Source organism: Epargyreus clarus, unplaced genomic scaffold (assembly GCF_041222505.1).
Source record: "Epargyreus clarus isolate Ecla_fem2 unplaced genomic scaffold, WU_Ecla_fem_2.2 ptg000032l, whole genome shotgun sequence".
Classification (NCBI taxonomy): domain Eukaryota; kingdom Metazoa; phylum Arthropoda; class Insecta; order Lepidoptera; family Hesperiidae; genus Epargyreus; species Epargyreus clarus.
In genome coordinates, this window is record NW_027332237.1 from 10,634,101 (window position 1) to 10,658,902 (window position 24,802).

The 24,802-nt window shown below is 38.2% G+C and overlaps 2 protein-coding genes across 3 annotated transcripts in view; both read right to left on the bottom strand.

Moving 5' to 3' along the window:
* LOC140755020 (G protein-activated inward rectifier potassium channel 3) overlaps positions 1–24,802 on the bottom strand; it is a 502,832-nt gene that overhangs the window by 403,558 nt on the left and 74,472 nt on the right. The gene's annotated exons all lie outside the window — the stretch shown is intronic.
* LOC140755052 (ELAV-like protein 4) lies at positions 351–8,230 on the bottom strand. 2 transcript variants are annotated; one of them, XM_073090236.1, is made up of 2 exons: positions 7,413–8,230; positions 351–2,340 (listed from the first exon to the last, which is right to left on the bottom strand). In XM_073090236.1, exons 1-2 carry the CDS (start codon positions 8,119–8,121, stop codon positions 2,279–2,281), a joined length of 771 nt encoding a protein of 256 aa, XP_072946337.1. In that variant the 5' UTR covers positions 8,122–8,230; the 3' UTR covers positions 351–2,278. The 2 variants fall into 2 exon arrangements, with proteins under 2 accessions (XP_072946337.1, XP_072946336.1); XM_073090235.1 differs by having other exon boundaries at positions 351–8,230.

The following is a 24,802-nucleotide window of genomic DNA, read 5'->3' on the forward strand; positions in this document are numbered from 1 at the left end:
AAACTTATATACTGCGACTCAACTTAGTCTTTCAGGGTAGTAATTGTAGTAACGCTTCCATGACAGACTTCAAGTCACACTCCAGTTCTATTTAAAGCTGATTACAGATGTGCATGGACGGCAGTGGCTCCTTACCACCTGGTGGACTGCATGCTCGTTCGCTACTACTATGTTATTAAAAATATAGTTATTCTATTGCGAGCAATCATTAACACGCACAGCCAAGCGCATTGAACTCTTTTTTCCCTTTTTGGGGGAGGATATTGTCCAGCTGTGGACTGTTAGAGGGTGGCGCATATATAATTAGTTTAAGGTAAGGGGTAAATAAATAAAAGAAACAAATTTCGGGTTTTTTATATATTTAGAACAAGAAATGTATAGTTACAACCATTGAGGATATTAAATATCATATTGTAAAAACTATTGTATAAAGTGAAGAGAATGTGACATTTTCCATATCTTTTTTATTCAATTATAATTAATTCCAATAAATTAATAATTATAGACACATAAATTACGTGAAAATATTAATGAATAAATTACTTAAAAACAGCCAAGTAACCACTACAGATGTAAATATTGGTTAATAATGCTTATTTTTAGGAATGAGTATTTTTAAAAATTTCTATCCGTACTTCAAAGAAAGAACGGTATAGCGCAATTTTCCAAAATGCATTCATTAATCGAAAAACCTATTGGGATTCAGGATGCGAGTCCCATTGCGATTTTGGAAAACTACACTCTCTTACAAATTATTGGGAACAACATTTATCTAAGACGACACTAAAACTGATCGTAGGCAATGGTCGCCAATCTCGCTGTGAAATAATCTCGTTATACAGTGATACATCGCTCAGCATTTCACAGTTAGACGGCGACGTCTCAGGTTTAGTTTCGATCTTAATTCCACTACTGTTTCTTGTGCAAATCATATAGTCTCCACAAAAGCTATAATGAAATAGAGGTAATTGTTTAAACAGACACAATAAGAATATAGAAATACCTAACCTTAGGCGTACGCGGTACCGCTAGTAGCACGGCCCTGGGAACCAAACGAGCATATATATTCACAATCGACAGCACAGCGCCTGAGGTCGCTCGGACAATTCCGAGAGCCGTGGCCACCCTGTCACCACAATATCAACTAAATCTGTTATAGATCAACACAGACACCTACATCTTAATATTTTAATTAATCATAAAAAGACAAAAGAAACGTCAACATTGATTTAAATACCGGAAGATCTTAAGTGTTTTAAGTATTTTTTTTTCAAAAATTTTTTTTCACTATAAAATACGTATTTGTATCAAAGTGATGTCAGCTAGCTTGAACGAGGAGATTGGCTGACCGATTCATAATCTCATTATAATAATAAATATCATTGCTTCCATTGTCTAGTACACCTTACGTTGTTGGTAAAATACTTAACAATACTTTACTCTTGAGATTCTTATTATCTTACGATGCATTGACTAATTATTCTAGCCTTAACACTCAAGACAGTTGGAAGTCGGGGTGAATCGGAAAGACCTCTTAACTTCCAAGTTCGGTCCGGTCTACCTTATGGGAATATGAATGAATATTTGACTACTGTTATGACTAAGAGTATCACATGCTACTCTGCACAGTACTGTTGGTTTGTTTCCGTCACGAGACCATCAACCGCCAGAATGAGCCAATACCAATTCAAATTGCCAACGCATAGGCACGGAACCTTACATATCTCTGAAGAAAACGCGCCTATTCCGTTGGTTCAAAGATACGACATCCTAATAGTTCCTGAAAATTTAAACGGACTATTTCCAAGAATAAAATCTGGCGTCTGTGATACCCGATACAGTTTCGATTTAGTTCCACCGTCACATCGATCGCGATACTCAAATATTCGATTCAAACATTCGCTGGATTAATTTCGGCGAAAACGTTCAGCCAAAAAGCCGTCAGAAAATTTAGCGTAATGGAAACAAACCGTTGTACAGTGCAGTTAATTAGAGGAATCAACACCGAAAACGATAACCTAATAAATAGACAGTGAAATTGATATTACATGATATTACTTTTTATTTATTTTTAATTCGAAACTATTTGGATACAATTAGCTCACCCGAAGCTGGACCGATGCCGTTCTCTGTTTATTTACATATTTATTGCAACTTGCTTCTTAGCCAACTGCGTAAACCTTTTTGGATGCATTGATTTCTTGAAAATCTGCCGTTTCACCGTTGTCGGTGTTCCTAATTTAAGTTATAATAGCGCCTGCTCCGGTTTTTTAGATTTTCACTGTCTATGATGATTGTATGCGTAGACACAGGGTGCAGTTCGGGAACAACTGCTGGCGGCTGAGGAGAAAATGCAAAAATTGAAGACGAGATAGATGGAACTAAACGTTAAGGAGATAAACTTCGAGTTACTAACATATAGGTAAGTATAGATACAGCCGCAGCAGGAACGCGCGTTAAACAACACCGTATGTTTCTATGACGATGACCATGCGATAGGAAGGCAAGTGCCGCACCACAGGCTATACATTATAAAACTATTAACGACGTACGCTAAAGCTAAACTAGAGAAACGGTTCCAAAATACGAGGAAGTACCTGATGAGCAAACGTAGTTTATTTTTTTTATTTAATAATTTTACAACGATAGCCGCAGCGGCAGAAGAGTAGGTGTTGTGCAATGCGAATGTTTATTATCTTTCTAGCATTTTGACGTATGAAGTAATAGTAACACATTTAGTCGATGTCTCGAGTTGCCTGCGACGTCGGAATACTTCAACCGGCTGTCCGGCGACAGAGGGCGCTTCGCGGGTCGTCGATTCCGGCCTGTGACACTATACTAGATGCTATATTTTATTATTGAGCATTTGACTAGAGTAGATCGCATCGAGTATGGTAACACACGAGCCGATTGAAATATATCGACGCTCAGTACATTTAAACTTACGTATTTATTTCCTATGGAAGATTTCATTTCTTCAATTTGTGTCTTAACTATGGGAATCGCGTACGGCTCGGCCATTTTTCATTTGTGCTTTGTGCATGCCCGAGACTAAGGCCATTCCTTATCACCTATCATGAATAAGCATCTTACGATTGCATAAAAAATGCTACACGCTTCCCCACTATTATATCAAACTCAATTTGGACAGTCAACACTTCACGCTTTCGTCGGAATTGTCAATTGATTTACTTATTAAATATGGGACATTAACCATATATTATGATGTACGCGACAGTCCACTCGCAGAATGAAGAGGAGAAATGACATCTGAGTCGCGTCGACTCGTTAATGCGTTGCGTCGAACGCGTTAACTAACGTCAATTACAAATGTCTAAAAAACGCGCGTGTATTCACTCAAATCTCATTTCTGCTTGAGTAAAAAACTATCCCCACACCGAGATTCCACTTACGCATACCATTATTAAATACGATCAATCGCCACGTGTATTTTATTTTATTTTTGCTAATTTCACAGCCTCAATGTTAATTAGCCTATGCGTATTAGAGTATTGTTTCTGTGTTGCCAATTAATTACGTTTATTTTTAAATATTACTTTTTACTTTCTTAAAAAATGCATCAAAACACCATTCAAAAAGTAGCCGTTATGCTATTGATAATAATCAGATTGTCCCTAGTCACTTACTGGGGTTATTACGTGGCTCCACGAGACCCACCGGTCCATGGACTGTCTGTAGACTGCGATGCTTAACGCCTTTATGACTGTCCAATAACACCAAATGATATTTGGAAAACGCCCAATTTAAGTGGGCTGAAATATTGGAAGCAGTTTAACTACACGAATACCTTAAGTCTTATTTTATTATTGCTCATTAGAAGTTTCCTACCATATCTGATGCTCTTCAGTCATAAATGCGCTAATCACGTAATATTAGTAGAACGTTTTGTAAGTCGGCCGCTTACAACTATGAAGATATGAATTACAGTATATTTTTAAAATACATACAAAAATATTAAGTTAATTATATTGTAGCGTACCTACCCGTTTGTATGGTTTAAAAATTCACAATTATCAATTATTGCTTCTCCAGTTTTTATACTAAATTCGGACTCGCGCCCTCTATGCTATTGAGCACTATTATTAATTTATAATTATTATTAATTTTAATAATTATGACCGAAAGAAGAAGGGAACGCACAAAACATTCTACTAATAGGTCCGCATTAAGTGACCATACCTACCGAAATCCTAACCAACATTTCAATCCAAAATATTTGCATTTTCACAATTATCATATCAATATTTATTATCTAAAAAGTCGATGATTTTATTAAATACTTTGGTGTTCTTGTTTCGATCCAAACGACGTACATTATACAATAATGCGAAAACGAATGCTAAATGATCCGGAACAATAGATTACATTTCCAAAATAATATCCCGATATACCCGTTTCTATCTTCACCAAAGGAACTTGTATTGCCTCCTCACAATCAAATGTGGATAAGTGCCTCGTATATTTCCCTAATAAATAAATCAATTTAAGTTATCTCCCCAATATCGAACGCTACTACAAAATACCATCATAATAAAGTTAAATGCACACCTATTATAAATATAGACATAAAATACAATTAATTGCACATACACTAAATTAATGTTGAAATCATTAAGTACGGGTAACATTAATTAATGCGTTCAACTATTCAAAATATTTAATATTATTAATAGTCGGCCGCGGCGGACCAAACGACTAGATACCTAGTTGATTTTTCATGCTGAGTCAAAACAACACAAAACACAACAACTATTATTAACCTAAGAGATACTAGAGTAGAATAATTAATATATTATTAATTAATAATTTAGCTTTGCAAAACTTGTGCATCAACCTCCCCTCATCCGTCATTATATCTATAGTTTTATCGTCTGAAACGATTCAACCGAAAATAAATATACATTTACTGTATAGAGAGACCCTAAATGCCGCTTCTTGTGGTTCCTCTCGTATCGGAAACAAAGACGTCAATTGCGTTAATTCGTCATTGACATTAACTGGTTAATTACGTCACGTTATTATGTCTATTTGACTAATGTGTCAATTCGTCAATATTTATTACACGGCATTCAGAGTCTCGACGGTAACTCGCAATTCGACTAAATTAATACAGTACACCTAATAATAAAACATATTAACACTACCAAATTGGAATGTAAAGCATTATTAGCGGAATTAAATTAAGCGTTTTTTTTTTGAGTTTTTGTTAAATTTAAAGAAATGTAAATTGTGGCTCGCCCGATACAATAAATAGTAAATAACCCGGCGTCGACGCTCGTCGAGCAAGTCTCCTCGAGTCATTAATATATTCTCATTAAATTAATGATTATTATTATTGCACGTTTTACATTTATCATAAATATATAAATACTTGTAAATTTTATTTTTCCATCTCTGGTAATTTATGTGTACCTATTAGTAATATCTGAAATGTTACAAAACTGTTTTTACATATATTTAAGTATATATTTTTTTACAAAAATCGTAGGGTCGTTAGGACGGCACGATATTATATCTATTCAAGTTCGATGTTTCATCAATAGGTCTTTGTCGGTCGAAGTGTGTGGTGGTACCAGTGGCGTGTCGACGCGGCGAGAATACTATTTTAATTATTATTTTAATTAAACAACTTTTTTTCTATATACAAATTTCCATTTAAACTAAGACAATTAAAGCCTACTTCGAATAGACGCAGGGACGCATCCATACATTATTAAATAGCAGGTACCGATCAAATATGTTTAGACATCGATTATACTTTTGAACGACATCACGACTAGTTATAGTTATGCACCATTGTCCCGCGAACGAGCCTCGTCCCGGAGGCCGCGAGGCGGTAGCTCCGTCTCGCTCGCGGCCCGGGCAACCCCCATCACCCCGCGACCCCCGCCCGGGCCGCGCACGCCCGCACCCCCCGCACCGCCCCGCTCGCCCCGCCCGCCCGGTTGCCCAGAACAGCTGAATCGATTTTCCCCATCTTCTGACTTCGCGTCGGGCGCTTTCGACACCCTCTACGAGCCTAAGCGTAATCTGGTTTCTATTCACCAAAATGTTTCTCAAAAACTAACCTACTTTACCGTCCGTGCTGGCGACGTACGATCACTCGCGCGACCGCACGCCGCCCTCGCCTCGTTCGAGGATGGACCGTTCAGCCCATCGTACGCCACGTTCCAAGTTCGTCTCGCGAAGGTCTTTACGTTTATTTTTAAAATTTTATCAAAACCTATCACAGTTTTTGATTAGTTTTCATCCTTACTTAGATTAATATATGATTAAAATATACGTATAGATAATATATATTTTCCAATCTTTAACAATAACATCTATTTATTTGGAGAGTGCGCCCGGTGGTGGCCGGTACGCACTACAATAGTGTGTAAAGTGAGCGACAGTTAGTCGAAATATTTGGCAAACATCGATTCGTGCCGAGCCGGCCCGTACATACAATCGTTAAGATATGATCGCTTTGGGAGCATAGCATTAGGCTATTATTGCTAATTTACTTTATTTAAAATCGAAACCTATTTTCCGATAACCACAACCTTTCATAAGCCAAGTTGATTGTCATCATATTATTGACTATTATCAATATGTACGGTTGTAATGCTGATGCTACACGCTAGCATTAAATGCTTCTTCCATCTTAATTTATTATTGCACGCTCGAAGTAGCTCCTCATTCAGCGTTCGCCATTTTATCCGGACATGCGCACTTCTCATTCCGCCATTTTGATTTCCGTAACACTTAACCCAGATCCTTGCGCAATGATGAACATGGCGAGCGGTAAACAAAGAACTACGAGGGAGCCACTCGATTACAATAGCTAGTATATTAACATACAAAAAGTGACTCGCGGAAGGCGAGTCGTCTAATCGGGAAGACACAGAAAGATCAGGACTATGTGTCGGTTGGCGGTCAAATCGCAGCAGCGGTTTGTCCGCCGGTGGCGGCCGGGTGGTAGGCCACAGTCGTATTGGGTATGTATGGGTGCGCACCTGCAGTGCCGTCCTAGCGTCCAGCTAGGCCGTGTGAGACCATTTAGATGGTCTTTATCTTGTTGGTCTTAAAACTGACCTGCAGCACTCGGTTTCCGAGCGTGTACCCGTTCAGAGATTGGATGGCGACCACCGCCTCGTCGTAGTTAGTCATAGTGATGAAGCCATACCCTTTGCATTTGTTCGTCTGCAGGTCGCGGATGACCTTTACGCTCTGGACGGCGCCGAACGGTCCGAACAGTTGCCACAGCACGTTCTCTTCTGTCTCCGGCGCTAAGTTGTACACGAAAATGCACCACTCCGATCCAACGGCGCCGGGCAAGACGCCTCCGAGCAACTCGCCCGCCAGGGGGCTGTAGCGCTGTAGACCTTTATTGATAGCTAGGAGAGACTTGCCTGAGCTGAAACGTCCGAGGGGCGCCGGGAAGCGCAGAGCCGCCGGCAGGTAGGCGGCGAGCGGCGCCAGCGCCTTGCCGTTGTTGCTCGGGTTGTTAGCGAACTTCACCGTGATCGGCTCCGTGGCTCCCTTCGGCACCGTTCCGTTAAGCTCCTGGATCGCTCTCTCCGCCTCCACGCGCTGGTCGAAGCGGATGAATCCCACTCCCTTGGACAATCCTTGCTCCCCGCCGGTGAAGGGACGACCTCCGGAATTTTCACAGAGAATGCGAGATGTGATAATGCGTCCGTAGGGACTGAAGAGGCGCTCCAATTCCGCCTGGGTCATGGTCTTCGGTAATCCGGACACGTAGAGATTGGCGCCCTTGATGGCCTCACTGCTGGGCCGGGCGTAGGACACTTTAATGGTTTTGTTCTGCAGGCGAAGTCCGTTGAGGGTGGCGATAGCCTTCTCTGCGTCTTCGGGACGGTGGTAGTTGACGAACGCGTAGCCGAGGCTCTGGCCGCCGCCGTGCAGCGCGTGGTTGAGCGCGTCGGGGAAGGCCGCGCCCTTGTTCCGGATCAGCTTGCAGGACTCCACCTCGCCGATGCTGGAGAACAGGCTCCGGATCTCCTCTTGCGTCATGCTTTGGGGCAGGTAGTTTATGATGAGGTTGGTCTTGGACTCCTCGCCGGAGCCGTTTTGCTGTTCACCATCGCCTTTCGACATGGTGGCTTAAATCATAAACGGAAAGAACGAAAGGGAAACGAAAAACGCGGTAAAAACAAAATAGGGCACGTCCGTACAGGCCGCGCGCGCGAGCGTTATTGCCAGGCTTCGGGCAGGGGTGCGCGCATGTCGGCCCGTATCGATCCCCGCCTTACATAACTCCGTTCGTTCACCCCTCCCGGTTGGTATAGTGTCCGAAAAAACCAGATACAAGGCAGCGCCATCGATCCCGGGCCCGGGAACGAGCTGAACGTAACCGGGTTCCGCTTTACGCCCTTTATCACAGCGCCCTGGAGTCTCGCGGGGCCGACACTCGACTTTGAACCTTCTATCTGGAACGAACGCGCGAAAATCAGAGCCCCTTCGAGCTCTACAGCTGTCTCTTTCCGTCGACCTAAAAAGACTTTTGTGATATTTCAGTAAGAAAATCTGACCTCAAGCGTTTGTAGAACGGGGTGGAATAATTTTACTCCGAGACGCAATTACCCAACCTTAATAAAGTGAGCCGATAAGCTTATCTTTCCGCTTAATTTTGGCCAAAGTTTCCGAGTGTAAAATCATGAATATTTCAGTATGACTCTATTTACTAAATTATCATAGGAATAGTGGATATCGATACGATTGAATTATATGACGTGGGAGAGCGGTTTGTTTCAATAACAGTGCCAAAAAAGTTTGGCAACTGTTGAGCTATGAATGGCAATAAGTCACCACATGACAAAGCCTAGAGAATCTAGTACCATATTATTAAATACTAGCTGACCAGCAAACTTTGTACCGCCTCAAAATCTATTTATCAAATATATTTCATATACAATATAGCCTATGTTACTCATAGATAATGTAGCTTTCGAATGATGAAAAAAAAAAATTAAAATCGGTCCAGTAGTTTTTGAGCCTATTCATTACAACCAAACAAACAAACAAAGTTTTCCTAAATAAATACGACGACTAATTAAGACGATACTTGACAAATTCTGTAATATAATAGTGAAAATGACTAAATCTATATCACGTTAAGAGACAGGGTGTTAACTAGAGACGTCACTCTGTCTGTAGGCGCTACTCGCAGTGTACTCCCGTTTACTACGAAGGATTTTATTCAAATTTCCTCACACATACTTCTAAAGCAAGAATTAGGTATGAAAGCTTATCTTAATGTGATAGTAGAACAAAGAGATTTATGACAATGAAGTTACTGACTTTTTGTAAGGTCTTAATAAAATTCACAATAAAAATCCCTTTTTGAATTTTTTGACAAACTATTAGATCGTGTTTATGATTAGGAAGGTACTGACTTTTCGTATGGTTTTAATAAAGCTCAGTATATTAAATCCCATTATTCTAAACTGTTAGACTGTATCTTTATCCCGGACAATCTTGGAAGTAGGTTAACTAATGCAATGATTTTTTTACGGAAGGTAGAGTCCTTTGTAAGCAATATAGGTTACATAAATACAACTGCGTACGTACATTTATAAGTTTATTTTTAATATGATACACTACTTATATGTATAAACAGCCAATAATATAAAGATTCTAATATGTTGAAAGCTAACACCTTTCAGTGAGTATAGTTCGACCACGGATGTACCACCGCCACACCTACGCGAGACACCACAGAGTATTTCTATTGTAAAGCGTATGAGGTGACTATCTAAGTCCTCAGGAGTGGCAAAGTATCTGTGATTTACTACCTATTCTATATAGCCTTACAGATGGCCATGAGTGGTAGTGACTGCTTAGTATTAGGTCAATCGTATGCTCAGTTGCTTCTTCCACCTTATAAAAACAGACTTGTATTTTTTTTATAAAATGTTTAATTAAGAAAACAGACCTTATTTATTGCATTTCAGTATCGATTTTTATGTCGTACTTGTACACATAGAACAATATATTATAAATATCTATGTGTTATGTCTTTATTTATTTTTTATGTTTATTGTTTTATTTAATTCTTGCATATTTTCACATATAATTTTACCCAAAACATGCGTTTTAGTTATTTCCAGAAAGTGTTTGTACAATATACAATTCAATATTGCAATAAAATTGAAACATATTTAAATTTTAATAACATTTACAAATTCAGCGCAAAAAAAAATTTAAATGAAACCCCAAAAACAAGATGAACGATTGGAAAACACCAAAAGATATTCCTTTGTTCTGATACCCTACATGATTTTATAATCTCGGCTATAGAGAGCTGTGGGGTGAGGCGGGGTGAGGCGGGTGAGGCGGGTGAGGCGGGTGAGGCGGGGTGAGGTGGGGTGAGTGGGGACAGGTGACAAAGCATGCGCACTGAGCGCTAAACGTGTTAGGTATTGACAGCTACCTGTGTTGATGTTTAGTACTGTTGTATTTACTTGGACCGTCTATTAAATGATAGTTCAATTACTTTGTTTGATTCAATTTATTTGGTAATTAAATTATTGATTATAAATTGAGTTTCTTTGCAATATTAATGGAACAAAGGATTCAATACTACTCTATAACAAAAAAACTGTTTGCTAATTATTAAGACCGGTTTTTGGAATCAGATTGATATTAAGTGGAGATCTTTCTGACATATCACCTTCGAACCTTTGAGAATAAAGCAATTTTACGCTTCTGTTAAAGAGCAAAATTAGGTATACTCGTAATATACTATTTTAGGTGGTATATATAATAAGGTAGTAGATTATAATCTTTGATATGCGTAAATTAGGCATTATAGACTTCTTTAGTGTATTCCATTGAGAGTTTCCTCTCAGGATGTAGAATTTAGGTCATACCCCACCACGCTGGCTAAATGCGGATTGTGACTTTAAAAATATGTTTAAAGAACCCTTAAGGGAAATTCCCTTTATTTCCATTAAAGAATGATAATTTATCTCTAATACGCACATAATTTGGCTGTAACTACTAAACATACAATTCATAATATTAAATACAGTAAGGTAAATAAGCACCCTGTGAACGTGTACATACAGGGTGCTCTAAACAATTGACGGCACGAGAGCGCAGGTGAGTGGGCCCCGGCTCCCGGCAGACACAAAGACACAAAGCCGCAGGTGTTCGCCATTGTGACGCGAATTGCGTGCAATTACAAATTAATTGTAAATGTCATTTGAAATTATAAAAATGGCAAATTTAGGAGGAGAAAGAGGTCTAAGTACAAAACTGTAAGCTTTTTAATAAAATTGAAGTGCCAAATCAGCATGGAGTTCACTTGCTTTTAAGTCGACAGCTGTCCATACCTGTAAGTGATATACGTCATATAGGATTTTTCATAAAAAATAATTATATTTCTATGTAAGAATTTACTATAAACATCAGCATACTACGAGTTATGCTGTGTTTGTGTGCTACGTGTGTATACAGGGTGCTCTAAACAATATGGCACGAGAGCGCAGGTGAGTGGGTCCCGACTCCCTGCAGACACAAAGACACAAAGCCGCAGGTGTCTACTATTGTGTCGGGAATTGCGTAAAGTTTAAACTGGAAGTAACTAAGTGTGTACCTACATCGTAGTATTAATAATTATTACTTAAATTAATTGGCCCTCTATCTGCTTAAGAAATGTTTAGTCTATAACATTTAAGAAGGATTGAAAAGTTGAAATTTAAAACTTAGGTATTTTAAAATTTTGGAGTAGAAAGGGGTCTACAAAGCACTAAACTTTTTAATAATAAAATTGAAGCAACAAACAAGCATAGAGTACACCTAATATTAAGTCCACAGTTGTTGATACCTGCAAGTAATGTAGGATAGAATCAAATGAAATAGGTTTTTAATCATAAATAAATATATTTATATTTACTTATCTTAATAAAAATAATCATAATATAATTCAAGCTGTAATTGTGCGCTATGTGTACCTGTATACAGGGTGCTCTAAACAATAGACGGTACGGGAGGGCAGACACAAAGACACAAAGCCGCAGGTGTCTACCATTGTGTCGGGAATTGCGTGCAATTATTAACTAAGTCTAACTAAAATTAACTAAGTCGTATTAGGAAGCACGTGAATTTTTTTTTTATAAGAGATAGGGGTCTACGAAATATATCTACAAAATCAAGATCTGAAATCTGTGATAAGTGTGGAGTTCTATCTAAGGTTTACCATAGATACGTTACCAAAACCTATGTAGCTACAATCGTTCAGTTTTGTCAACGGCTTTATGGGCATTTGAAAACATCCGCGATTGGTTGCCACTCATTCGCTCACTGTTCAAAGCAAATAAATTATCTTTATCAACCGCTGATAGGATTAAATATTCCTGAGGTTGGCCGCAGATGCGCCACTACCCCTAGGACTAAGCTGAAACGCCTTAGACAAGTATATCTCCCTTACCATACCCTTCAACACAACACAGCAGCGCTTAACACCGCTATTATTATTATAGGTGCGACGGTGATGCCCCCGGAGTCGAACCACCAACATACTTTTAAGGCCTTAACAGAAACACCCTTTATAAAGTCAGGCTTACAACTTCCAAACTTCCAAAGTAGAACAGACAGAAACCAAATTATTTTGTAACAAAATATAGGTCAGTCTTGCCTCATAAAAATAATAGTTAAAATTATTTTAGGGGTTAAATATCCTCACGGGTATCGTGTTACAGTAATCCATAGTTTATGAACTGAGTTAACGTTACGTCACTTGGACGGCTTTTGTTTATGTTTTACTGCCATCACTTTGTGGTTTACCAACACGCTACCTCAGGGCCGGATTTAGGTAAACGAGGCTTTTGCCCCGAGGCAAAAGAAAGGGCCCCCATGGTAAACAAAAAGTATTTATTTATTTATTTATTTTTGTACACCTTAAACTAAGGGTTACAAAGGGTAAACTTAATGCCTAATGGCATTCTCTACCAGTCGACCCTGGGTGATGGCGATAGCATGTGGTAGGCATAAACATAAGCAGTAATGATAAAATATCAAGAAATACAACTATGGAAAAAACATACAATATCTACATATAATAATTATAAATAAATATAAATAATATATAAATATATAATAAAAATACAATATATACAAATAAATATATACAACACAGTGAATTAAGGAAAGTTGAAAGACTCAAGTATTGGAGGACATACGTAAGTAATGCTCCCGAACCATTCTCTTGAAGGTATTCCTACAAGTGGCTTTCCTAATGTTTTCGGGCAGGGCGTTCCAATATCTGTATATGTAATAAGTATCTGAATAATAATGATTATAGATGTCCATGGGCGGCAGTAGCCACCTACCATCAGGTGGACTGCATGCTCGTCTGCTATACCTATATTATATTAAAATTACAAATATAGAGCGCAGCCAAACTAAATAACTTTGTAACAAAAATATTTTATAGTCTTAAAATTAGTAGTTAAAGTTTATTTTAGGGGTTAAATATCCGTAACAGTAATCCATAGTTTATGAACTGAGTTAACGTTACGTCACTTGGACGGCTTTTGTTTATGTTTTACTGACATCACTTTGTGGTTTACCAACACGCTACCTCAGGGCCGGATTTAGGTAAGCGATGCTACTGCCCCTACATGAAAAGGGCCTCTGTTATAGAGAAAAAAATATCAAAATTTTGACACGTTATAAGCAATTTATACGTTTTTTTAACCAGTATTAAGTGTGTGTGTTTTCCAGTGTTTAATAATTTTATTTGTTGGCAGTATTGAAATTGAGGGAATAAAATTAGTCCATTTTTTGCCAGTTTTTATCCGCAGGTATGCTTGCGGTCAGAAAAACTATCCCTCCGAAACCGTACTTTTTCCGTCATAAAAGGTACCCTATGTTCCTTTCTGGACCTCTTACAACGTTTGTGCAAAATTACATGACAATCGGTTATGTAGTTAAGACATCAAAATCAAAAATCAAATCAAAAACATCTTTATTTGCCAAATAAGCCATGAAAATGTATCAAACAAAAAAACTCAAATTTGCATTTAAAATATTAGTTACGATAATTAGGGGCCTCAATTCCACCATTGCGCGAGGGCCTCCACACCTCTAAATCCGGCCCTGCGCCATCTACCAAATAATAAAGTGTTCAAAAACGCTCAAACAAAAAGTGTTACGAAATAAAAAAATAGTCCATAACGATTTATTTGCTCAATTGACGGTATAAGTGTTTTAAATAAGTATTCTTTTTTGTAATATACGAGTAGCAGACGAGCATGTAGTCCAGTGCAGGTAAGTGGCTACTTCCCATGGACGTCTGTAATCGACCCCAGAGAGGATTAGATATTCCCACCTGAGATCGGCCACAGATGCGCCGCTACTCTTGAGGACTAAGCAGGAACGTCACGGAAAAGTATGTCTCCCTTACCACACCCTTCAAACTATAACACAACAGCGTTAAACATTGCTGTTATGAAGCAGAAATATATGATTTTAGAGTAATATTCAGACGTAATTGAGACATTTTAATATGCAACGGGTATACGATACGCGGTTTTACCTTCTTTGTGCTAATATTTGACCCAGTTACAACGTATTACGATCTACGTGGTTACGGCGAAAAAAACATGTATTTTATACTGTTTTAGAATATTATTAACCGACTTAAAAAAAAGAGAAGGTTTCTCAATTCGACCGTATATATGTTTATTGAAATTGGATTGCACTAGTGTCTTCAGTTAGAAGAAATGTCTCTTAAGACTTAACTGCAGTTCAACTTGGTAGCTCTCGACACCGTCATTCCATTACAATCCCACTGTTATAGAAAAAGTTGTACATAATGAAAACGATTTAAGCTATAAGGACCATCGAAGTTCGTAGAACATTTCGTTAATCGACTCTGAAGGTACCACTGCCACATCTATTTCTGCTTATAACAACAGTGTAAAGCGCTGCTTAATTCTGTTTTTATGTAAGAGGCATTGGATGGTGTACGAGGCATTCCAGCTTAGTCCTCAGGGTTACAACCTATCTGTGACCGACTTTGGGACTTCAATCCTATCTGAGATTGATTACAAATGTTTATGGAAGACGACTGACACTTATCGTAAGTTGGGTTTCATGTTTATTGTTTACTTCTATAAATAAAGGTACCCAATACTTTGTATAGTTCGCGCCAAACTGCTAGTCCGCTCTGAAGTTGCGAGCAGGTGTAGTCATACAATTTGCTATGGCGGCGCGATTCATTTCTTTATTCAGAGCGGACTAGCAGTTTTACGCGGACTATACCTTGGGTACCTTTATACGAGTAAATTAATATTTTCCGTCATATGCCACTAGAATCCGCTAGATGGCAGTACGGTGCCGCCATTATTTAGGTAATGGCGGACGGACGCAGTTTTGCAAGTTAAATTGATGTAGAGAGCTCCACTCTAGAGCACTTAGCTAGGGTTGGGACACGCCCCTTTTTGGAAAAGAAAAAATTATTGATTTTAAAATTATTTCGCAACATACCGCTAAAAATAATTGTGAGGTTATTGATATTGATATTGTATATTGTGCAGTATGTAACACCCTCCCTGCAACAAAAGACGTTTCATATGGTCCATGTAAAATAAAATATTAATGGTGATGTTTTTTATACTCCGCAACAATCGTTGAAATATACTTATTTGTCGGTGGTAGAACGCTCTTACTCCGGACGTATTCCGGCGATGCCACCGCTACATCTTTTTCTGCCTTATAAACAGTAGTGTTAGGCGCTGCTGAAATCTGGTTTGAAGGGACGAATATTTATTTAAGGCTTTCCAAGTTAGTCCTCAGGACATCTGTTGCCAACGTCAGGTAAAAATCTAATCTTATCTGGGGTTGATTGCGGATGTCCTTGACATTTTTCTACTTAGGCATGTTCATTTCTATACAATAAAGAAAAAATCTAGCGATTTTAAGTAATCGCTCCGTAAAAGTCTTTAATTTTTTTTTAAAAAGATCGAATGTACTTATATCATTCACTTTTTTTGAAGGTGGTAGAACCCTTTGTGGTTCGACTCCGGCGGCACCACCGCCACACCTATTTCTACCCAATAACATCAGTGTTAGGCGCTGCTGTGTTCCGGTTTGAAGGGTGTGGTAAGGGAGACAGACTTTTCCGAGGCGTTCCAGCTTAGTCCTCAGGGGTAGCGGCGCATCTGTGGCCGACCTCAGGTAGGAATACCTAATCCTATCTGGGGTTGATTACAGATGTCCATGGGCGGCAGTAGCCACTTACCATCAGGTGGATTGCATGCTCGTCTGCTACTCTTATATTATAAAAAAAAACTTTGACTTTTAGTCATGAAAGAATATAATAACTAGTTTTCCAGCAGTGCCACCCCTATTTAGAGTGGGTGGTGCACCGATTAAAATGCTAATTCCGCGCAGGCTCTTTGAGAGCAGCCCCGGGAATTATATAACCTCCTTTAGGATAGGTTCCTAGAATTTTCTAGGGCTCGTATTTTAATGTACCTATCAGTACCGACCTCTTTCTTAACAATGTAAGCCAAGAATTTATCTCTACTCCTGAGGGAGAAATGGGGCGTTAGAAACGTATTATCACTCCATTGCTGGACTGATCAACTTCAGGTAATACTCTAATCTTATTTTAAGGTGATTCCATTGACATGTTTTACTAGTAGTTTGAATGGTTTATTCCATGATTAAGCCGGGGACGACAGTTCAAGGTGTTAAAACACGGAAGTACACATGTTTAGTCACTAGCGGCTACCCATCCAATTCCAAATTGCTCGTCTTTCTGGAGCAGTTAACATTTACGCCATGGTGCTTCAAATACAATACGTTTCCTATCGGTATATGAAATTGTTTATTATATTTCTATAAACTCGCGGAGATATAGATTTCCTCACAATGTTTTCCTTCACCGTTCAAGTAAGTTAATTTCTTATATTATATATGTATGTATTTTGAAAACATCGATTGGGATTCGAAGCTCGAACCCCGATGCAAGCGCCGAGTTTTTAAGCCGGCTATAACAACATTGAAAAATAATTACCAAACCCTTTTAAACGAAGCCCTTAGTTGGTGAATTTCAGCAGGAATCAAATCCCCAATTAAGCTGGTTTAATAAGGGCTACTCAAATTAAAAGGTAGGGGATGACCCTTGCATTTGCATCGCAGTGTTTTGATATTGGGACAACAGCACACGTTTGACTTCAAAAACATAACTACGTACTCTTAACAGTCATAGGTGAGTAACGTTTCTTAATTAAATTTTAATCTACCTATCCAAATTTTATCAATTTCTATAATAGTAGGCAGAATATATCCAATTTAGGTTTTTTATATAAATAGGAGAAGCAGACAAGCATGTAGTCCACTGGTAAGTGGCTACTGCCGCCAATGGACATCTGTAATCAACCCCAGATAGGATTGCGCCACTACCCCTGAGGACTAAGCTGGAACGCCTCGGAAAAGTATGTCTCCCTTACCACACCCTTCAAACTAGAACACAGCAGCGTTTAACACTGCTGTTATGAGGCAGATAAGGTGTGGCGGTGGTGCCGCCGGAGTCGAACCACAAAGGATTGTATCACCTTCAAATTAGTATCCTCACACTTATATTCGTGTCCTCAAAATATCCGTTCGAAAGTGTGCGGACAACCCTAAAATCGCATCCCATCCCTATCGATCAATGCCATTGTATCATCAGACATCATGTATGGTTGTACATATGTAACATAGTCTGGGGCTGGGAAGGCTTTCATTGTATTGCCCAACTGATAATCTGACTAAAGTACTTACACGTACATACATACATACACACACATACACAAGTTGATCAATGTATGTATTTTGGGCTTCGTATGATGGCGTAGAATTATTTTAAAGTAATTCTGTTGTCATAACAAGTTATTTATTTTTATCACAATTAATTAAATTTACAAAATAAACTATAAATCTATATACAATATATACAAAAAATATAATTCAAACAAAAAAAGAAACATTAAAACTTAAGGAAATATAAAAAATAAATATAAAACAATGAGTCCAAATCAATACCTCTCGGTAGAGTCCCAAGAATGCTGGGTGCGTTGCCGCGTTGTATGGCCAAACTTATTCTTTGGCCAAAGTACGCGTCAGCTCTTGGATCTCTAGAAACGTCAACCAGAAGTCTGTTGTAAAAAAAAGATCTTGTAGTTAAGTAGACATACTTATACGAGGCGTTTCAACTTAGGCTTCAGAAATAGAAACGCGTCTGTGGTCGACTTCAGGTAGGATTCATGATCATGTCCAAGAGGGGCAGTAGTCACTTACCATGGTGGACTACATGCTCATTTATAACTTCAATATTATAAATAATTCGCCAAGTACGAGTCGAACTCGCACATGGAGGCTTCCGTACCACCAAATATGTTCATTATTTTTTTTCTTATTTTTACCTTTTTTTAGGGCTATTTTCGTCGGGCTAGTGTCGTCATATAACACAACAATAGCCCTGTAAGATTCCGGAGATATAGCCCTGTGACAGACGGACACATGGACAGACGGACAGACAGCGAAGTCTTAGTAAGAGGGTTTCGTTTTTACCCTTTGGGTACGGAACCCTAAAAAAACAAACATTTTCAAAGATTTCTCAGAGATGAACTTATAACTCTCGAACCGCTCGAAGGCATATAAAGTCTAGGTATAGTAATTAGTAACCATAGATTAGTAAAGATACTTCGCCGCCTTGAAATAGAATGAAGCCACAAACGGCTTGTTAGTAAGTTCTTTTTTTGAATTCTTGACAAATAAAAACATTTTTAGAGAAAATTTAGGAATAAATAACTAATACTGCGTAATTTACATACTAAATAAATAATTATTTCAAATATTTTAGGGACATTTTAGCACAGAGACGTGGCAAAACTTTTTTACGCAACTATTTCAATTCTCAAAAATGGGTACATTTTCTTGTTAGGAGTGAGTAATCTTTACTAATCTATGTTAGTAACATACTTCAGCGTAATTCCTGGTTCTACGTGAAGATTCCATTTTAATGGAACTTAAGGTGAGAGTACTTCGAGATTAAAACTCGGTACTAACGTCACACTAACGTGTTGAGCGCTGTTAAGGTTCGTAAGTTTCGAATAAGGAGGTCGGCGCCAAACTTCTAGTCCGCTCTGAAATTACTCCGTAGCAAAAGTAAGGACACACTCTCACACACCAGTGAAAATATTATTATTATTATTGGGAACTATTTAAACAACTTCTGAAAGGTCGACAGGGTAGTTCTTGCGTTTTGGTGGAAGGGTGTGTCCTTGATTTACATATGAGGTGATCATGTTAGTCCTCAGGAGTGGTAGCATCTGTGGTCGGCTTCGGGTAAAACCCCTGTATATAGATTTGGTTAGGTACAGATATCAATTTCCCGTCAGGTATACAGTCTATATACATACACATACAGTTGGCAACTCGGTTCTTACTAGGTATATTATTATAAGAAAAACATTCATCCCAAACACACACGAAATAAATTCGGTAACAAAAAACAGCGCTGTTTCCTTCCTTGGTCACAAAAATAAGTGTGATCGCAAAAAAACAACCCCGATTCCATTTGCGAAACCATCCCTCCACGTTATATATTTTACACTGAATCTATAACTGATTGCAAGTGAAATACTACCTTTACCTTTGTAAGGTAGAGTTCAGATTTGTTAGCGCTTACTCTATCAGATATGGTTACTTAAACCAAACGAATTGGAACTCTACATCAAAATACTAGAGTTTACTTCCGTAAACCACGTTTAATATTTATTTCATGAGCTCATTTAAGGTGGGGTAAATTGAGCTTTAGTTACAAGGGGTAGAGTCGAAAATACGTTGGGGATGTCTTTATTAGGGGCTGCTTCTGACTTTTTCAGCCACTGAGGGTGGGGGCGCGTTTCCATTGACGCTGGAAATAAAAATAATAAGCCACCTTCGACCACAGCACCACCTGTTGGCTTTGATGTAGGTTTTATTTTAAGCACTTCTTGAATTTGAAATAACTGTTGAACAAAAGCTGTTGTTTTAATTACGCTTACTTTTAGAGTTCGCAATTTTCGAAATCAGAATAAAGGAAGTAACACACGAGCAAAAGTAAGCTAATATGGGAAATATCATACGTTCTAGTGTTTAAGATCGTAATTTTATGAAATTAACTTAAAAATTGAAAATCTTTTGGGGGAAAATTGAAGTATTGGCCAAGTGCAAGGCCGCACCCGGAGGGTTCCGTACCACCGAAGTTTTCATTTTTTTATTTATAGTATTATAACAGCCATTGAAGGACATACATTGTGAAAATTGTGTCTACCAATAAAGGTTCAACAGTTCGAAAATACCAGTATAGGGACCCCGTATAATATTTAACTTTATTTTATTTTTAGTATTTGTTGTTATAACGGTCACCGTTATACATTCCCTGTAAAAAATTCAAGTACCTATTACGGTTTCAGAGATAGAGCCCTGTGACAGACGAACAGACAGCGAAGTCATAGTAATATGATTTAATTTTTCCTGATGAAAAATAATGATGATGATGATTTCATGATAAAAAATTCAAATCATTAAAATACTTGGGGATATTGTAAAATGACTCGTATGATAGAAACGTTTGTCAGACTATAAAACTTAAATCAATATCATATTAGACATATGGGCTTTCAATGTCGCACGGCTGGGCATGGATCAAAACTTTTATATTCATCCCAAGAAACTAGCTGACCCGGCAAACGTTGTGTTGCCATATAAATAAAAAAATGTTAAGGGCGAACAAAGCACTTAGGGGTATGAAAAATAGATAGTAGCCGATTCTCAGACCTACTGAATATGCGTATAAAATTTGGTGAAAATCGGTAAAGCCATTTCGGAGGAGTACGGTAACTAACATTGTGACACGATAATTTTATATATAAGATAGCAAACGAGATCTATTTAGATTGTACATTTGATAATATTTTATACTCCTTCAAAGCCGGCGATGTATTCGCGACTCCTCTGGTGTTGCAAATGTCCATAGGCAACGGTGACTGCTTTCCATCAGGTAGCCCGTCTGCCTTATCGTTAGGTTACATATATATAAAAAAAAAGAAAAAAAAATATGGCCATATCCAACTAAGGGTATAATATAATCTGTTATCAACCTTTAATAAAATGGAAATGGAATTCCACATGAGGTCAGCCAGGTGACTTCCTACCCTTGAGAACTAGGGCAAGTAACATACGAGCGACAATTCGTCGTTCATTTCTACAGTTGACGACATTCGCGCGGCGACAATCGCCTGTTGTTGGCGACAACCGACAACAATCTAATATTAAATCCTTACTTCCTTACTAATATTATAAATCCGAGAGTAACTCTGTCTGTCTGTCTGGTTTTCTCTTCATCACGCCTAAACCACTGACCAATTTTAATGGAATTTTGTACAAAGATAGTCTGAGACCCGAGAAATGACATAGGATAGTTTTTATCCCGGAAATCCCACGGGAGCTAGGGATGGCGATCTAAAATCGATTAATCGAAGAATCGATTTTTTGGACGCAAAACATCGATTATTTTAATCGATATTAGTAAGAATTGAACCGTGAACTATGCATTTGATCAAGTGATGATCTTTAGCAAAGTTGAAGGTACGAATTTACAGTTTTATGTATGTTAGTATGTTATATTATTTTCTTTTAAACGCGGGCGAAGCTGCGGGCAAAAACTAGTAGATAATATATTCGTTACCATAAAACCGTGCCACCCAACCATGAGAACAGACCCCATAGCACCCCCGCACTCCCCGAGGTCAACGACACGGAAGTCCCAGCCAACGTTTGATTGTCGAATTGGATCGCTTAAGGCTTTCCGGGTATCTTGTTTATGTATTTATTTGATTGTTTATGGTAGAGGAATAAATAAGGTTCTATGTTGATGCTTTTAGTTGATTGTATGTGTATGTGATGGTAGAACCTTTAGTGGTTCGACTCCGGCGGCACCACCGTCACACCTATTTTTGCCTAATAACAGCAGTGATAAGTGATAAGCGCTGCTGTGTTCTGGTTTAAAGGGTGTGGTAAAGAAGACATACTGTTCTGAGGCGTTCCAGCTTAGTCCTCAAGTGTAGCGGCGCATCTGTGGCCGACCTCAGGTAGGAATATCTAATCATCTGGGGTTGATTACAGATGTCCATAGGCGGCAGCAGCCACTTACCATCAGGTGGACTGCATGCTCGTCTGCTACTCCTATATTATAAAATACCTAACTAAACATTTCTCATACTTATGCCTATGCCCAGCAGTGGGACTGCAACGGTAGATGCAACATCAGTGCAACATATGCAGTTGTTACTTCCATTGTACAAAAATCGAAATCCCATTCAAATAGAAAACAAAAAAAACAAATTCAAAATTGAAAAGTTGCCAAAATCAGTAGAGCGTAACCCGTTGGGAGTCGAACCCGCGCCATCGCACCCTCGCAAACTTAATATGGGGATTTTTAATACTGCCGAATAATTCAACAGTACATTAATATTTCGTCCAACCCTATTTACATGTGTGGTCACAGAGTAGTTTCTGATTAGGTTAAATTATTATTTTTGTAACAATATATTTTTCACTAGCTGACCCGGCAAACATTGTACCGCCTCAAAATCTATTTATCAAATATATTTCATATAAAATATAGCCTATGTTACTCGTGGATAATGTAGCTTTCGAGTGGTGAAAGAAATTTTAAAATCGGTCCAGTAGTCTTTGAGCCTATTCATTACAATCAAACAAACAAACAAAGTTTTCCTCTTTATAATATTAGTATAGATAAATTATGTCATTTTTTAAAGGTTTTTAAAAGTGGTAAAATCCTCTGTGGTTCGTCTTCTGTGACACCACCACCACACATATTTCTGCCTAATGACAGCAGTGTTGAGCTACTGTATTCCGGTTTTAAGGGAGTGGTAAGGGAGACATACTTTTCCGAGGCGTTCCAGCTTAGTCATCAGAGGAAGTGGCATATTTGTTGCCGACCTCAGGTAGGAATCTAATCTTATCTGGGGTTGATTACAGATGTCCCTGGGCGGTAGAAGCTAGTTATTATACGATGCGAGCCACACCTATAGCCTCTAGTAGAGTTCACGACTTCCAATCACAACACCCGTTTCACGTTTAATTCTTTACCCGAAAGTTTAATAATTATTTCCTATGACTAAAGTCAAAAGAATTTTGAAGGTTTTCAATTTTGAAAAGTTATTGGAAATATTTTTTTAGTGTACTCTGTGTCGTCATTACGCTGTGCTCCCCGGGCACGCGCCACGCATGTGCGGATTTGATATCTCCGCCGAATGATTTCAACTGTGGAGACGGATTTTGTAATTAATTGACTTATTTTTTATTACTGTGACTTATAAAAAGTACTTATATAAAAGTGTTTTTTTGTAGATAAGTTAATAATATATTTGTAAGGCAGAGTTCTTAACTTAAATGAAGTACTTTAACTTAGTTCCTTGGAAAAACAACGCATCTAAGACTAACTTCATTTAGGATTTTAATCCTATTTGGAATTAAATACAAATATTTATGAGCGGCAGTGTAAAATCATGTGTATTAGATACTTTCTTGTTCGGTATTGCAGTCTGTGGGACTGGAGTATGAATGGGAAGAGGGGAGGAGGTAATTGGTGTATGAGATTCATAAGATTAAATGTTTCTATAATATTTGATTTGCAAATGAGCAAGCTTATGGCATAATAGTAAGTAACAACTGCGACCCATAAACATCTGGAATCAACCGCCGATAGGATAAGAGTAAAATCTGAGATCGGCTACTTGCATTGCTGTCCAAGGACTAAGTTGGAACGCCTAGTATTAGTGTTAGTATCTCTCGCTAATCCAAAACGCAGCAACATTTAACAATGTTGTTATAAGGCAGATATAGGTTTGTCGGTTCCACCAGAGTCGAACCACAAAGGGTTCTAAGTGAGTTTAAAAGTAATTTTGCTTATCGAAGGGACAAACCTAAACGCTAAACACTTCTATACTTATAAGTATACAAAACTTTACTTACATAACATTACATATCACACGCAAAAAGCATAATTAGTCTTTTTTACAAATTATGCATTTACGTAACAACTTTTTAATGATTTTTTAAAATAAATTTAATTTAAATAAATAAGCGTTCTCCATAATAACGCTATGCTTTCGTTCCGCACGCGCTTGCGCAGTTATAATTAGTTTAGTGTCGTTGTCTGCCGCGCGGCGCTGGTGGCGCTGGGTAGGCTAGGGGTGGGTTGTGGAAAGCTTGTAACTTCGGGTTCGATTCCCGGCTAGATTGATAAGTAAATTATGAGTTTAGGTGTTTGTTTTGGGTCTGGGTGTTTGTGAATGACTATGTTTGTGTTTATGGGACCCAAGGTGTAGGAAAAATCTTAGTGTGGGTGTGTGGGTGGTCCATGATTTTAGAAGCATTATTTATCACTGTCCTTAGCGCATGCACTCATATGTGTAAATTTTCATATAATATAATTCAACGTTTAAACCCGTACCTATGCTACTTTTTTACGTAAAATTAAATAAACCTTTTTCCAAAATGAAATAAGTGCTTCATTATTTTTAACCAAAAAGCCAAATACTAAGGTTCATAGATCTTGCTTTAAATTTGGATTTTCACACATAGTTTTGACCAATTTTTAATATGGAATCATCAACATCATCAACAACCCATTACTGTCCCACTGCTGGGCACGGGTCTCCTCTCAGAATGAGAAGGACAAGGCCATAGTCCACCGCGCTGGCCAAGT